This window comes from Pristiophorus japonicus, chromosome 13 (genome assembly GCF_044704955.1).
Source record: "Pristiophorus japonicus isolate sPriJap1 chromosome 13, sPriJap1.hap1, whole genome shotgun sequence".
Lineage (NCBI taxonomy): Eukaryota > Metazoa > Chordata > Chondrichthyes > Pristiophoridae > Pristiophorus > Pristiophorus japonicus.
Window position 1 is genome coordinate 47,224,127 of NC_091989.1, and position 16,411 is coordinate 47,240,537.

Genomic DNA, 16,411 nt, shown 5'->3' on the forward strand with positions numbered 1-16,411 from the left:
TTTCCTCATTTTGATATATGAAAATGAACAGCACTTTATTCGGCTGAAGCAATTGGAAACAGAAACAGAGGAGCATTGGTATTGGTGTTAAAATGATAGTGCCAAAACACTCATGCTAAAAGTGAAAAATAATCTGCACAATGATTCTCACAAAGGCTTGCAGAAAACATGGACTAAAATATTTTTTTTTTCAAAGAAGAGATAGAATAGGAATAGTTTTTTGTCTGTCGTTAATTTGATCTGCTGCAGATATACAGATAAAATTTAATATACACACACACACAAATATTTGTGCTGTCATGTAATGTGTATCTTACAAAATACTTACGTAAAAAATGTTTTTCCAACAAAGCAATTTCAAGATGTCCCTTGATTTCATTCAGTCGTTCAGATTCTGTCCTGTTGAAATCTTGAGTTCCTGAAGCCATAATCGATGCCCCTGGGCCTGCCTGAAACAAAATTTAAAATACTTACAGGAAACAAATAATCTACCAAAAGCACCCTGCATGAATCATCGTAAACGGCACAGAACATATACTTAAGATTGTGCTTCAACTGGCTGAATGCTGCAACCAACTAAATTTTGCTGATACAGTTTACTGCATACAAGAAAATATTTCAATCTGCTCATTTCCTTTAAAGTGAATCAATAAGATCCAAGTCTTTGTTTAATACCTTATATACTGTATTCCTTCTCTGCCTCCTCCAACAAGAATGGGAAGCTAATTTATCCAGAACCCAGTCAGGTTTACCACACTAATACAGCATATATTCTAGCAAAATTATATAATATTTTACATTTATTAAAAACCCAGCAAATCCATTTATGGAACTTGATTTGCAATTCACAAAAATCTATGGGGGTTAAGATAGCACTGTGCACAAAGCATCGGTTGAATAATACACAGAATAAGATGGGATACTGCAGGGACTACATGTCCTCTTTAATATGGAGAGGTAAGAAAAACAAAACATCGGACAACATAATGGGAAATAAAATGTATGTACTTCCTGTGCCTTCGGTAATAGATGCTTAACAGTAAAAGGCTGCACATAGTTTCTGCATTTGCAAATAAAAATCTTCAATTCAGTAATCTATTACATCCCTCACAAGGGAGAACACTACCAACACCTCAGGAACAGGGCTTTAGTCTGTAGAAAGTTGCGTGAGGTTCATAGCAACAACAACTTGCAATAATATCCCGCCTATATCATAGTAAAATATCCCCAGGCGCTTCAGGAGCATTATCAAAAACTGACACTGAGCCACATAAGTATTAGGACAGATGACCAAAAGCTTGGTCAAAGAGGTAGGTTTTAAGGAGCGTCTTAAAGGAGGAGAGGTGGAGAGACAGAGATGTTTAGGGAGGGAATTCCAGAGCTCAAGGCTTCGGCAGCTGACGGCACACCAATAGTGGAGTGATTAAAATTGGGGATGCACAAGAGGCCAGAATTGGAGGAGCGCAGAGATTTCGGATGGTTGTAGGGCTGGAGGAGATTGTAAAAAAAAGGTAGGGCGAGGCCATGGAGAAATTTGAAAACAAGGATGAGAGTTTGAAAAGCAGACTTTTACAATGCCTGCTGACGCTCAACCAACAAGTACTGCACATACAATACTTATCAACTTAGCCTAACACTGCTTCATAATTCCTTTGCCTAACATTTTGTTATCAAATAAAAACAACTGCTTAAGTTTGCAAATATGTTTGGATTTATCAATACAGAAGAACCAGACTCTACGAAGCAATGAGTAAAAGAAACAAAATTGGGTAACTGCAGCCATTGAAATAGAAAATCATGTTATAACAGCAGTGACTGAAATGTGGCTGCAGTTGGGTCAGGATTGGCAATTAAATATTCCTGGACATACAACTTTCGGATTGGTATGCAAATCGTTTAGATTGTATAATCATGGCACTTAACAACCATTCTCTTCCCCAGTCATGTGTTGAATATAAGATAGATTATTTTTATTCATGTGGGCGTCGCTGACAAGGCTAGCATTTATTGTCCATCCTCCAGTTCTTTGGATTTTCTTTATTCAAACTAATTTAAAAACATCCAACACACAATGCATGCATGCACACGTGAACACACTAACTTACCAACCACGAAAGGAATGTACATTTTCAGATTTTTGGCTTCTTGTATTTTATACAGTTAGTCTGCTCAAATACATCTCCTTTGATTGAATCTTACAAACGATTCTGGTTATTATTTTAAAAAATGGTGAAAAAGCATCTGAAGTATCTCATACCAAAAAATGTGAGACCATTGAGTCGCACTCAACTGTCCTGACTCCCATAGCAAGATCTAAGCAATCTTCTCTTCTGAAAAATTATGAGATTGTTATTTGCTGAACGGCATGTCAAACAGAGAGCTGTTTGTCAATACCCATTTAAGGCATCCATGAAATTCTGTATTGAAAGGAATTGAGAGAGAAATTGGGCAGAAAAGATAGTGGGGGATTTTCACAAATCAAAAGCAATTATGTGTAACATTTTGCCATAAGATGGTTAAAATTGAAGAGGGCCTAAGAGAACTACAATAATAAGTGAAAAAACTGAAGGAGAAAATAAGAAAATAAGAGCAGGATAAGGAAAGCCAAGAGAGAATAAAAATTTATTTGTAAAAAAGAATAAAGTATTTTACAAATATATCACTGAAAAGAATTGTTAAAAGCGAGGTTGGGCCCTTGAAAGGAGAAGATTGTCAATTTGTAGATGATCAAAAAAATAACAAAACCTAAACTATTCACATTACTTTGACTGCTCTTAAAAATGGCTTCCCTGGGTGTTTTATCCTCAATAATTGTGTTGTCAATATATAGTGATGGAGGAGGGGCGGCGATTACAAACAATAAGTCTTGTTATGCTGGTCAAGTATACTGCAAGTCATATAATTCCTGAAGTATTGACACACACTGGGAATTGTAGCCTGCTGTGTTGTTGGGTCTCTTAGCCGACAGTGGTAGCTCTGGGAAACCCACAAACTCAACTTGTAGGCTTCTCAAATGCATAATCTTCTGAAGAGAAATATTGTTAAACACATTTTAAAACACAAAAATACTAATATGTTGATAAATGTAATGATTATTTAGGTCATTATGTTACAAGCTCCTAATCTTAGTGAGAGACCAAGTTGGCAGCTGAAAGGATTTTCACACGATAATTAGATTGGTTTGCCTTTTTCCCCCCCGACTGATGGCTTTTTCTGATTGCTCATGGTTGATCGATTATTTTTATTAGTATTTTTTACATTTGAAGGTTTAGGTACCCTCATTGCTTTCTTGTGATTGATATGCTGCCTAACTACTCAGTTCTGAGGTTACCATTTCAGGATTTTAGGAAATTGCATATTCAAGACATTGGTCTGGAATTTCCTGAAGTACCGCCACAACCGATTTCTCGGCGGTAATCGCGGATTGTGTTTTTTTTAACCGCTGGAATATCGCCAAGAACGAAGGCTGCTAGTTTGATCAAAAGTTGACAGGTGATAGCGGTAGCGGTATGTGTCCGGCGGTGGTGGTATTCATAGTGGGTTTTTTGGGAGGCTGGGAAAATGGGGCCTTCTGTGCACGTGCGATTTTTTTTTCCTCCAAGTCCTTTTTCCCGTGATTCTGGCTCGGGGTCATCCGCGCATGCACAGAATGTCCGATTTCAGCGAGAGTGAGTCGGAGCGAGCGAGTCGGAGCGCGCGAGCGAGTCAGAGAGAGTGAAGAATTAAACTAAACAGAAAGAATAAAAATTAAAGAATACTGAACATAAACCTGATTTTCTTCTGAATTCCACCAAAAAAAAATGCAGAAAGGAGAGCAAGGAGAGGTGGTGGGGTGGGGGGGGAGTGGAGGAGGAGGGCAAGGAGATTTACCCTGGATGCCCAAGAGGCACTGGTTTGTGAGGTGGACACCAGATGGGGTCAATTGACAAGGGGTGGGCATAGGAACCCCCCCCCCCCCAACCACCCCGCCCCGACCGTGTACCAGAGGATCTGTCGCGCAATTTCAGAGGCCGTGTCCTTAGTTGCATAAGTCCATCAGGGGGTCAACCAGTGCCGGAGGAGATGGAACGACCTAGTTTTGGCCACGAGAGTAAGTAATATTTTTAATCATGCACTCCTTCATTACCTAAAATGTAAATCTGACACGATGATGTAGGTAGGCTTAGTGTCAAGCCTTACTTGCCATGAATGATCTTATTACGATGGTTTTATGAGATCTTTAAAGATGTTTGCGCACTTAGATGTGTTCCTCATGGAGAATGTGCAGCTTTATGGGACATCAATAGGACACTGAACAAAGGACTGTATTAAATGCACAAAATATGTTACTAGTACTGAGATGGCTATCTGCCGTAAGAGCAGACGGGCAACTCGGTTAAACATTGCTATTGTCATCTTTGCAGAAGAAAATCGCTAACAATCGTGCGGAGCAGCAACTCACGGGGGAAGGCCCACCAAATATAGTCGAGTTAACGGACCAGGACGAGCGTGCCGCAGCCCTGGTGGGTGCGCACAACAGGACGGCTACCCGTGGTGGTGCTGATCCGGTGACAGCCGAGGGCAAGTCCTGCATAACCCCCGGGTTGTGTTGCGGTCATTTAATGTTATGTCAATATAATGTAATGTAATGTTGGGGTCATGTAATGTAATGTCATGCAGTTTCTGTACATTCATGGTTAGGTTCATTTCATGTAGTGTCTCAGCGACATAGAATGCAGTACAGGTGGTCCTCTAAATAAGCCTGCGCTACGTGACTGCATTCATGTTACACTGACCCCCTCCCCTGCTGCTAACCACTCATATTTTGTTTTCTAGTTGTTCATGAGGTGTCGCATGTGCTCCAGCTCACCACAGGAGCCTCCACCTTCGTCTCCTTCAGGGAATACTGGCTGGATGATAACGAAGAGCAAGAGGAAGAAGAGGGGCGCTGAGGACCCGCTCCAAGCTGTTGTGGCCTGGGGGCGGGGGGGGGGGGGGCGTCGTAAGAAGTTGAGGAGGTGTTGGAGGAGGGGGAGGTGGTTATTGTGAGCTCAGATATTTTACCTGTGGCCACCTCTTTGTCATCGGGATCCAACTTTCTTGGGTTTACCGCCTCAGAAGTAGTGGGACCAAGCGGTGTGCAGCAGCGCACCCAGAGTGTTCAAACCCGTATGCCGCATCCTCGGAAGTTGATCTGGCAAAGCGGGTATGCTCCGAGACAGGCAGACGCCAACCTGGACATGGTGGGACTGTCAAGGGCGAGCATCGATGTCGGTTGAGAGCTCAACCAGTCCGCGGTGGAATAGCCAGGAATATCGCTGCACAATCCGCATGGCAATCGGAGGACATGTCAGAGCTGATTGCGGCGGTGTGGCAAAACACCGAGTCAGTCAATGCCATGCGGCAATTGATGGTCTTGGCATTTGGCACTGCACCCCACAGTGTCAGACCATTCAGGCAGACAGCACCTGGGGGTCAGGAAGTAGATCTACCTTCTGACTCAGAAGCTGGGTCTTCCACACCTCGAGCTTCTCTAGTAGATCCACACATGGCGCTATCATTGCCTATCCCCCCCAGCAGCAGCGCTCTGGATGCCGTGCTGCACAACGCCCTGATCCCAACACGGGTAGGGGTAACAGGAAGCAGCAATTGGGGAAAAGGATCAGGGGGGAAAAGACAGTGGGAGTAGTGGCCGCAGGTAAAATTGGGGGGGGGGGGGGGGGGGGCGTGTTGGTTGTTTTGTTGTTGTTCTTGTTGCTGCTGTTTTTGTTATTGAAAAAAATTATTTTTGTTTACACATTTCATTTAAAAAAATTATTAACTTTTAATTTTTACAGAAATTCAACTTTTATAAAAGTCTTCTTAATCAACTTAGTCATTCTTGTACAGTGTCTCACTCATGTTTAGAAAATGAGGGTTAACAGTCATTATAAGGGTTGCATACGGTGGCCAAGCAAAGGTGAAACATAACTCTCACCGTTCAAGCAAAGCGTTTATTTATGAGCTGCTGACGTAACAGTTTTGCAATCGCGAAAGCTCCATGAGGCTTCCTCTGTGGTGTTGGGGTGGAGGGTGGTGGCATGGGTTCATCGTCAGGCTCCTCGACCTCATCATTCTCCCCTCTCTCCTGAGGTGGTCCTGCAGTCCCCTATGGCAATTCCTGTCCCCTCAAGATGCCCAAGTTGTGCAACATGCAGCACACCACAATTAACTCAGCAACCTGCTCAGGGTGGTATTGCAGGCTGCCTCCAGAGTGGACCAGGCATCGGAAGCGCTGCTTGAGCACTCCGATTGTCTTTTCAACGCTATTGCATGTGGCTATGTGGCTGTTATTGTAGTGATGCTCGGCTTCTGTCTGAGGGTTCCGGAGGAGGGGCATGAGCCAGGTGGCGAGGCCATATCCTTTGTTCCCTAGCATCCAGCTGTGACCTTGTGGCCGAGTCTTAAACAGGTCAGAGACAGTGCTCTCATGCAAGACGCAAGCATCATGGATGCTCCCTGGAAAATTGGCATTTACTGCCATGATGCACTGCGTATGGTTGCAGATGAGCTGCACATTCAGGGAGTGGAATCCCTTACGGTTTCGGTACACCTCTGCCGCCTGTAAAGGAGCTCGCAGGGCGATGTGCGCAGTCAATGGCACCCTGAACCATGGGGGTGTCAGCAATTTGTGCAAAAATCAAAGCCCTCTCACTCTGTGCCTCCCTGGTCATTGGGAAGTTTATAAAGTCCATCCTGCATGTGTACAGTGCATCAGTTACCTAACGAATGCAGCAATGTATGGCGTGCTGAGAGATGCAGCATATGTGCCCAGTTGATGCCTAAAAGGAGCCAGATGGCTTGAAGGCAAGTGCCGCAGTCACCTTCACCTCGACGGGCAGTGCAGTCCTGTTGGTGCTGGTAGGCTGCAGGTCTGCCTTTATGAGCTGGTATATCTCATTGATCACCTCTTTTCAGAAGCACAGCATTCTAACGCTGTACGTATCAGACAGATGCAGATATGAGCGCTTCTCCCTGAAAATTCGTTGGGGGTAAGGCCTCCTCCTCCTAAGTCTGTGACCTCTTCCATGGCACCGTGGGTGGCTCTGCTGCACAGGAGGGCAGGAAAAAGAGTGGGAGAGCTATAGTGATAGGGAATTCAATTGTAAGGGGAATAGATGGATGGTTCTGCGCCCACAATCGAGACTCCAGGATGGTATGTTGCCTCCCTGGTGTAAGGGTCAAGGATGTCTTGGAGCGGTTGCAGGACATTTTGGAGGGGGAGGGTGAACAGCCAGTTGTTGTGGTGCATATAAGTACCAACGATATGTGTAAAAAAACAGGATGAGGTCCTACCAGGTGAATTTAGGGAGCTCGGAGCTAAATTTAAAAGTAGGACCTCAAAAGGTAGTAATCTCAGGATTGCTACCAGTGCCACGTGCTAGGCAGAGTAAGAATTGCAGGATAGCTCAGATGAATACGGGGCTTGAGGAGTGGTGCAGAAGGGAGGGATTCAAATTCCTGGGATATTGGAACCGTTTCTGGGGGAGGTGGGATCAGTACAAACCAGACGGTCTGCACCTGGGCAGGACCGGAACCAATGTCCTAGGGGGAGTGTTTGCTCGCACTGTTGGGGAGGGGTTAAACTAATATGGCAGGGGATGGGAACCTACGCAGAGAGACAGAGGGAAGTAGAATGGGGGCAGAAGCAAAAGATAGAAAGAAGAAAAGTAAAATTGGAGGGCAGAGAAACCCAAGGCAAAAATCAAAAAGGGCCACAATACAGCAAAATTCTAAAGGGGTAAAGTGTATTAAAAAGACAAGCCTGGAGGCGTATTTGGAATAAAGTGGACAAATTAACTGCACAGGCAGCAATTAATGAATATGATATAATTGGCATCATGGAGACATAGCTCCAGGGTGACCAAGGCTGGGAACTCAACATCCAGGGGTATTCAACATTCAGGAAGGAGAGGCAGAATGGAAAAGGAGGTGGGGTAGCGTTGCTGGTTAAAGAGGAAATTAACGCAATAGTAAGGAAGAGCATTAGCTTAGATAATCTGGAATCTGTATGGGTGGAGCTGCAGAATACCAAAGGGCAGAAAACGCTAGCGGGAGTTGTGCACAGACCACCAAACAGTAGTAGTGAGGTTGGGGACAGCATCAAACAAGAAATTAAGGATGCGTGCAATAAAGTTACAGCAGTTATCATGGGCGACTTTAATCTACATACAGATTGGGCTAACCAAACTGGTAGCAATGCAGTGGAGGAGGATTTCCTGGAGTGTATTAGGGATGGTTTTCTCGACCAATATGTCGAGGAACCAACTAGAGGGCTGGCCATCCTAGACTGGGTGATGTGTAATGAGAAAGGACCAATTAGCAATCTTGTTGTGCGAGGCCCCTTGGGGAAGAATGACCATAATATGGTAGAATTCTTTATTAAGATGGAGAGTGACACAGTTAATTCGGAAACTAGGGTCCTGAACTTAAGGAAAGGTAACTTCGATGGTATGAGATGTGAATTGGCTAGTATAGACTGGCGAATGATACCTAAAGGGTTGACGGCGGATAGGCAATGGCAAACATTTAAAGATCACATGGATGAACTTCAACAATTGTACATCCCTGTCTGGAGTAAAAATAAGATGGGGAAGGTGGCTCAACTGTGGCAAACAGGGAAATTAAGCATGGTGTGAAATCCAAGGAAGAGACATACAAACTGGCCAGAAAAAGCAGCAAACCTGAGGACTGGGAGAAATTTAGAATTCAGCAGAGGATGACAAAGGGTTTAATTAGAAGGGGAAAATAGAGTATGAGAGGAAGCTTGCTGGGAACATAAAAACTGACTACAAAAACTTCTATACATATGTGAAGAGGAAAACATTCGTGAAGACAAACGTAGGTCCCTTGCAGTCAGATTCAGGTGAATTTATAATGGGGACAAAGAAATGGCAGACCAATTGAACAAATACTTTGGTTCTGTCTTCACGAAGGAAGACACAAATAACCTTCCGGAAATACGAGGCGACCGAGGGTCTAGTGAGAAGGAGGAACTAAAGGAAATCCTTATTAGGCGGGAAATTGTGTTAGAGAATTTGATGGGATTGACGGCCGATAAATCCCAGGGGCCTGATAGTCTGCATCCCAAAGTACTTAAGGAAGCGGCCCTAGAAATAGTGGATGCATTGGTGATCATTTACCAAAAGTTTTTCAACTCTGGATCAGTTCCTATGCACTGGAGGGCAGCTAATGTAACACCACTTTTTTTTTTTAAAAAGGGACAGAGAAAACGGGTAATTATAGATCGGTTAGCAGGACATCGGTAGTGGGGTAAATGTTGGAATCAATTACTGAAGATGAAATAGCAGCGCATTTGGAAAGCAGTGACAGGATCGGTCCAAGTCAGCATGGATTTATGAAAGGGAAATCATGCTTGACAAATCTTCTGGAATTTTTAGAGGATGTAACTAGTAGAGTGGACAAGGGAGAAACAGTGGATGTGGTGTATTTGGACTTTCAAAGGGCTTTTGATAAGGTCCCGCACAAGAGATTGGTGTGCAAAATTAAAGCACATGGTATTGGGGGTAATGTACGGACATGGATAGAGAACTGGTTGGCAGACGGGAAGCAGAGAGTCGGGATAAACGGGTCCTTTTCAGAATGGCAGGCAGTGACTTGTGGAGTGCCGCAGGGCTCAGTGCTGGGACCCCAGCTATTTACAATATACATTAATGATATAGATGAAGGAATTGAGTGTAATATCTCCAAGTTTGCAGATGACACTAAGCTGGGTGGCGATGTGAGTTGTGAGGAGGATGCTAAGAGGCTGCAGGGTGACTTGGATAGGTGAGGTGAGTGGGCAAATGTATGGCAGATGCAGCATAATGTGGAAAATTGTGAGGTTATCCACTTTGGGGGCAAAAACACGAAGACAGAATATTATCTGAATGGCGGCAGATTAGGAAAAGGGGAAGTGCAACGAGACCTGGGTGTCATGGTACATCAGTCATTGAAAGTTGGCATGCAGGTATAGCAGGCAGTGAAGGCGGCAAATGGTATGTTGGCCTTCATAGCTAGGGGATTTGAGTATAAGAGCAGGGAGGTCTTATTTCAGTTGTAAAGGGCCTTGGTGGGGCCTCTGATTAGGAGACCAAAACTGAACACAATATTCCATACCCCTTGGTCCCTTTAGCCGTAAGGGCCATATCTAACTCCCTCTTGAATATATCCAATAAACTGGCATCAACTCTCTGCGGTAGGGAATTCCACAGGTTAACAACTCACTGATTAAAGAAGTACTTGCTATTGAGGGAGTGCAGCGAAGGTTCACCAGATTCCCGGGATGGCAGGACTGACATATGAGGAGAGACTGGATCGACTGGGCCTATATTCACTGGAGTTTAGAAGGATGAGAGGGGATCTCATAGAAACATAGAAAATTCTGACGGGACTGGACAGGTTAGATGCAGGAAGAATGTTCCCGATGTTGGGCAAGTCCAGAACCAGAGGACACAGTCTAAGGATAAGGGGTAAGCCATTTAGGACTGAGATGAGGAGAAACTTCTTCACTCGGAGAGTTGTTAACCTGTGGAATTCTCTACTGCAGAGAGTTGTTGATGCCAGTTCATTGGATATATTCAAGGGGGAGTTAGATATGGCCCTTACGGCTAAAGGGATCAAGGGGTATGGAGAGAAAGCAGGAAAGGGGTACGGAGGTGAATAATCAGCCATGATCTTATTGAATGGTGGCGCAGGCTCGAAGGGCTGAATGGCCTACTCCTGCACCTATTTTCTATGTTTCTATATTTCATTAGGTTCATAATGTTCTTCAACAAACCTTCTTCCAGCCCCATTCCACATCATATAAGTAATCAGCAATATTGGCAGAAAAATTATAGGCTCCTTTCCTTTAAATGTCCTCAAATATCCTCAAGTATCCTCAAATAACCACAAATGTCCTTTACATTTACTCCGATGTGCTCAAATACTCTCCAAAAGCTTCAAATACTCTTTAAATTCTACTCTCCACGAACTAATGCTCTCACTAACCTCAATCAGCCTTCTTTCAAGAACCTCCGATTTTCAAAATGGAGTCCTTAACATAGAAACATAGAAAAGAGGTGCAGGAGAAGGCCATTCGGCTCTTCGAGCATGCACCACCATTGAATAAGATCATGGCTGATCATTCACCTCAGTACCCTTTTCCTGCTTTTTCTCCATACCCTTTGATCCCTTTAGCCATAACTAACTTCCTCTTGAATATATCCAATGAACTTACATCAACAACTCACTGCGGGAGGGAATTCCACAGGTTAACAACTCTCTGAGTGAAGAAGTTTCTCCTCATCTCAGTCCTAAATAACTTACCCCTTATCCTTTGACTGTGTCCTCTGGTTCTGGAGATCCCCAACATCGGGAACATTCTTCCTGCATCTAACCTGTCCAGTCCCGTCAGAATTTTATATGTTTCTGCGAGATCCCCTCTCATCCTTCTAAACTCCAGTGAATAAAGGCCCAGTTGATCCAGTCTCTCCTCGTATGTCAGTCCAGCAATCCCGGGAATCAGTCTGGTGAACCTTCGCTGCACTCCCTCAATAGCAAGAACGTCCTTCCTCAGATTAGGAGACTAAAACTGAACACAATATTCCAGGTGAGGCCTTATCAAGGCCCTGTACAACTGCAGTTAGACCTCCCTGCTCCTATACTCAAAACCCCTAGCGATGAAGGCCAACATACTATTTGCCTTCTTCACCGCCTGCTGTATCTGCATGTCAACTTTCAATGACTGATATACCATGACACACAGGTCTCGTTGCACCTCCCCTTTTCCTAATCTGCTGCCATTCAGATAATATTCTGCCTTCGTGTTTTTGCCCCCAAAGTGGATAACCTCACATTTATCCACATTACACTGCATCTGCCATGCATTTGCCCACTCACCTAATCTGTCCAAGTCAGCCTGCAGCCTCTTAGCATCCTCCAAGAGGAGATTAATGCAATAGTTAGGAAGGACATTCAGCTTGGATGATGTTAGAATCTATATGGGTAGAGCTGCAGAACACCAAAGGGGAAAAAACGTTAGTGGGAGTTGTGTACAGACCTCCAAACAGTAGTAGTGATGTTGGGGAGGGCATCAAACAAGAAATTAGGGGTGCATGAGTTATCATGGGTGACCTTATTATGCATATAGATTGGGCTAACCAAACTGGAAGCAATACAGTGGAGGATTTCCTGGAGTGCATAAGGGATGGTTTTCTAGACCAATAGGTCGAGGAACCAACTAGGGGGGGAGGCCATCTTAGACTGGGTGTTGTGTAATGAGAGAGGATTAATTAGCAATCTCGTTGTGCGAGGCCCTTTGGGGAAGAGTGACCATAATATGGTGGAATTCTACATTAGGATGGAGAATTAAACAGTTAATTCAGGGACCATGGTCCAGAACTTAAAGAAGGGTAACTTTGAAGGTATGAGGCGTGAATTGGCTAGGATAGATTGGCAAATGATACTTAAGGGGTTGACAGTGGATGGGCAATGGCAGACATTTAGAGACCGCATGGATGAACTACAACAATTGTACATCCCTGTCTGGCGTAAAAATAAAAAAGGGAAGATGGCTCAACCGTGGCTATCAAGGGAAATCAGGGATAGTATTAAAGCCAAGAAAATGGCATACAAATTGGCCAGAAATAGCAGCGAACCCGAGGACTGGGAGAAATTTAGAACTCAGCAGAGGAGGACAAAGGGTTTGATTAGGGCAGGGAAAATAGAGTACGAGAGGAAGTTTGCAGGGAACATTAAGACATATTGTAAAAGTTTCTATAGATATGTAAAGAGAAAAAGGTTCGTAAAGACAAACGTAGGTCCCCTGCAGTCAGAATCAGGGGAAGTCAACGGGGAACAAAGAAATGGCAGACCAATTGAACAAGTACTTTGGTTCGGTATTCACCAAGGAGGACACAAAGAACCTTCCGGATATAAAAGAGGTCAGAGGGTCTAGTAAGAAGGAGGAACTGAGGTAAATCCTTATTAGTCAGGAAATTATGTTGGGGAAATTGATGGGATTGAAAGTCGATAAATCCCCAGGGCCTGATGGACTGCATCCCAGAGTACTTAAGGAGGTGGCCTTGGAAATAGCTGATGCATTGACAGTCATTTTCCAACATTCCATAGACTCTGGATCAGTTCCTATGGAGTGGAGGGTAGCCAATGTAACCACACTTTTTAAAAAAGGAGGGAGAGAGAAAACCTGGAATTATAGACCGGTCAGCCTGACATCGGTAGTGGGTAAAATGATGGAATCAATTATTAAGGATGTCATAGCAGCGCATTTGGAAAGAGGTGACATGATAGGTCCAAGTCAGCATGGATTTGTGAAAGGGAAATCATGCTTGACAAATCTTCTGGAATTTTTTGAGGATGCTTCCAGTAGAGTAGACAAGGGAGAACCAGCTGATGTGGTATATTTGGACTTTCAGAAGGCTTTCGACAAGGTCCCACACAAGAGATTAATGTGCAAAGTTAAAGCACATGGGATTGGGATAGTGTGCTGACGTGGATTGAGAACTGGTTGGCAGACAGGAAGCAAAGGGTAGGAATAAATGGGTACTTTTCAGACTGGCAGGCAGTGACTAGTGGGGTACCGCAAGGTTCTGTGCTGGGGCCCCAGCTGTTTACATTGTACATTAATGATTTAGACGAGGGGATTAAATGTAGTATCTCCAAATTTGCAGATGACACTAAGTTGGGTGGCAGTGTGAACTGCGAGGAGGATGCTATGAGGCTGCAGAGTGACTTGGATAGGTTAGGTGAGTGGGCAAATGCATGGCAGATGAAGTATAATGTGGATAAATGTGAGGTTATCCACTTTGGTGGTAAAAACAGAGAGACACACTATTATCTGAATGGCAACAGATTAGGAAAAGGGGAGGTGCAACGAGGCCTGGGTGTCATGGTACATCAGTCATTGAAGGTTGGCATGCAGGTACAGCAGGCGGTTAAGAAAGCAAATGGCATGTTGGCCTTCATAGCGAGGGGATTTGAGTACAGGGGCAGGGAGGTGTTACTGCAGTTGTACAGGGCCTTGGTGAGGCTACACCTGGAGTATTGTGTACAGTTTTGGTCTCCTAACTTGAGGAAGGACATTCTTGCTATTGAGGGAGTGCAGCGAAGGTTCACCACTGATTCCCGGGATGGCGGGACTGACATATCAAGAAAGACTGGATCAACTGGGCTTGTATTCACTGGAGTTCAGATGAATGAGAGGGGATCTCATAGAAACGTTTAAAATCGTGACGGGTTTGGACAGGTTAGATGCAGGAAGAATGTTCCCAATGTTGGGGAAGTCCAGAACCAGGGGTCACAGTCTAAGGATACGGGGTAAGCCATTTAGGACCAGAGGAGGAGAAACTTCTTCACCCAGAAAGTGGTGAACCTGTGGAATTCTCTACCACAAAGTTGTTGAGGCCAATTCACTAAATATATTCAAAAAGGAGTTAGATGTAGTCCTTACTACTAGGGGGGTCAAGGGGTATGGCAAGAAAGCAGGAATGGGGTACTGAGGTTGCATGTTCAGCCATGAACTCATTGAATGGCGGTGCAGGCTCGAAGGGCCGAATGGCCTACTCCAGCAACTATTTTCCATGTTTCTATGTTTCCTCACAGCTCACACCGCCACCCAGTTTAGTGTCATCTGCAAACTTGGATATGTTACACTCAATTCGTTCATCTAAAGCATTAATGTATATTGTAAAGAGCTGGGGTCCCAGCACTGAGCCCTGCGGCACCCCACCCCACTGCCATTCTGAAAAGGACCCGTTTATCCCTTCTCTCTGCTTACTGTCTGCCAACCAGTTCTCTCTCCACATCAGTACATTACCCCCATACCATGTGCTTTAATTTTGCACACCAATCTCTTGCACGGGACCTTGTCAAAAGCCTTTTGAAAGTCCAAATACACCACATGCACTGGTTCTCCCTTGTCCACTCTATTAGAATTTTTAGAGAATGTAACTAGAAGATTTGTCAAGCAAGATTTCCCTTTCATAAATCCGTGCTGACTTGGACCGATCCTGTCACTGCTTTTCAAATGCGCTGTTATTTCACTTTTAATAATAAATTCCAACATTTTCCCCACTACTGATGTCAGGCTAACCGGTCTATAAGTACCCGTTTTCTCTCTCCCTCCTTTTTGAAAAAGTGGGGTTACATTAGCTACCCTCCAGTCCATAGGAACTGATCTAGAGTCGATAGACTTTTGGAAAATGATCACCAATGCATCCACTATTTCTCCCAGTCCCCGGGTTCGCTACTATTTCTGGCCAATTTGTATGCCACTTCCTTGGCTTTAATACTATCCCTGATTTCCCTTGATAGCCACGGTTGAGCCACCTTCCCTTTTTTATTTTTACGCCAGACAGGGATGTACAATTGTTGGAGTTCATCCATGCGGTCTCTAAATGTCTGCCATTGCCCATCCACTGTCAACCCCTTAAGTATCATTCGCCAATCTATCCTAGCCAATTCACGCCTCATACCTTCAAAGTTACCCTTCTTTAAGTTCTGGACCATGATCCCTGAATTAACTGTTTCATTCTCCATCCTAATGTAGAATTCCACCATATTATGGTCACTCTTCCCCAAAGGGCCTCGCACAACGAGATTGCTAATTAATCCTCTCTCATTACACAACACCCAGTCTAAGATGGCCTCCCCCCTAGTTGGTTCCTTGACATATTGGTCTAGAAAACCATCCCTTATGCACTCCAGGAAATCCTCCTCCACCGTATTGCTTCCAGTTTGGTTAGCCCAATCTATATGCATATTAAAGTCACCCATGATAACTGCTGCATCTTTATTGCATGCACCCCTAATTTCTTGTTTGATGCCCTCCCCAACATCACTACTACTGTTTGGAGGTCTGTACACAACTCCCACTAACTTTTTTTGCCCTTTGGTGTTCTGCAGCTTTACCCATATAGATTCCACATCATCCAAGTTGATGTCCTTCCTAACTATTGCATTAATCTCCTCTTTAACCAGCAATGCTACCCCACCTCCTTTTCCTTTTATTCTATCCTTCCTGAATGTTGAATACCCTTGGATGTTGAGTTCCCAGCCCTGATCATCCTGGAGCCACGTCTCTGCAATCCCAATCACATCATATCTGTTAACATCTATTTGCACAGTTAATTCATCCACCTTATTACGGATGCTCTTTGCATTAAGACACAAAGTCTTCAGGCTTGTTTTTTTAATACCCTTTGTCCTTTTAGAATTATGATGTAGTGTGGCCCTTTTTGTTTCTTGCCTTTGCTTACTCGGCCTTCCACTATTGCTTTTTACCTTTCTACCATCTGTTTCTGACTCCATATTACTTCGCCCTGTCTCGCTGCATAGGTTCCCATCCCCCTGCCATATTAGTTTAAACACTCCCGAACTGCATTAGCAAATG

The 16,411-nt window shown here is 44.1% G+C and overlaps 1 protein-coding gene across 9 annotated transcripts in view; it reads right to left on the reverse strand.

Moving 5' to 3' along the window:
• Positions 1 to 16,411, reverse strand: part of gramd4a (GRAM domain containing 4a) — a 229,354-nt gene that overhangs the window by 130,603 nt on the left and 82,340 nt on the right. For 8 of the 9 annotated variants that reach the window (XR_011596292.1, XM_070897409.1, XM_070897407.1 and 5 more), the window contains one exon: positions 329 to 449. Coding sequence is in view for 8 of the 9 variants with exons in the window: in XM_070897409.1 (XP_070753510.1) it covers positions 329 to 449 (121 nt within the window). In the remaining variant the exon portion in view is untranslated. Of the gene's footprint in view, positions 1 to 328; positions 450 to 538; positions 567 to 16,411 lie in introns of those variants that run through there. The other variant, XM_070897410.1, reaches the window with a different exon arrangement.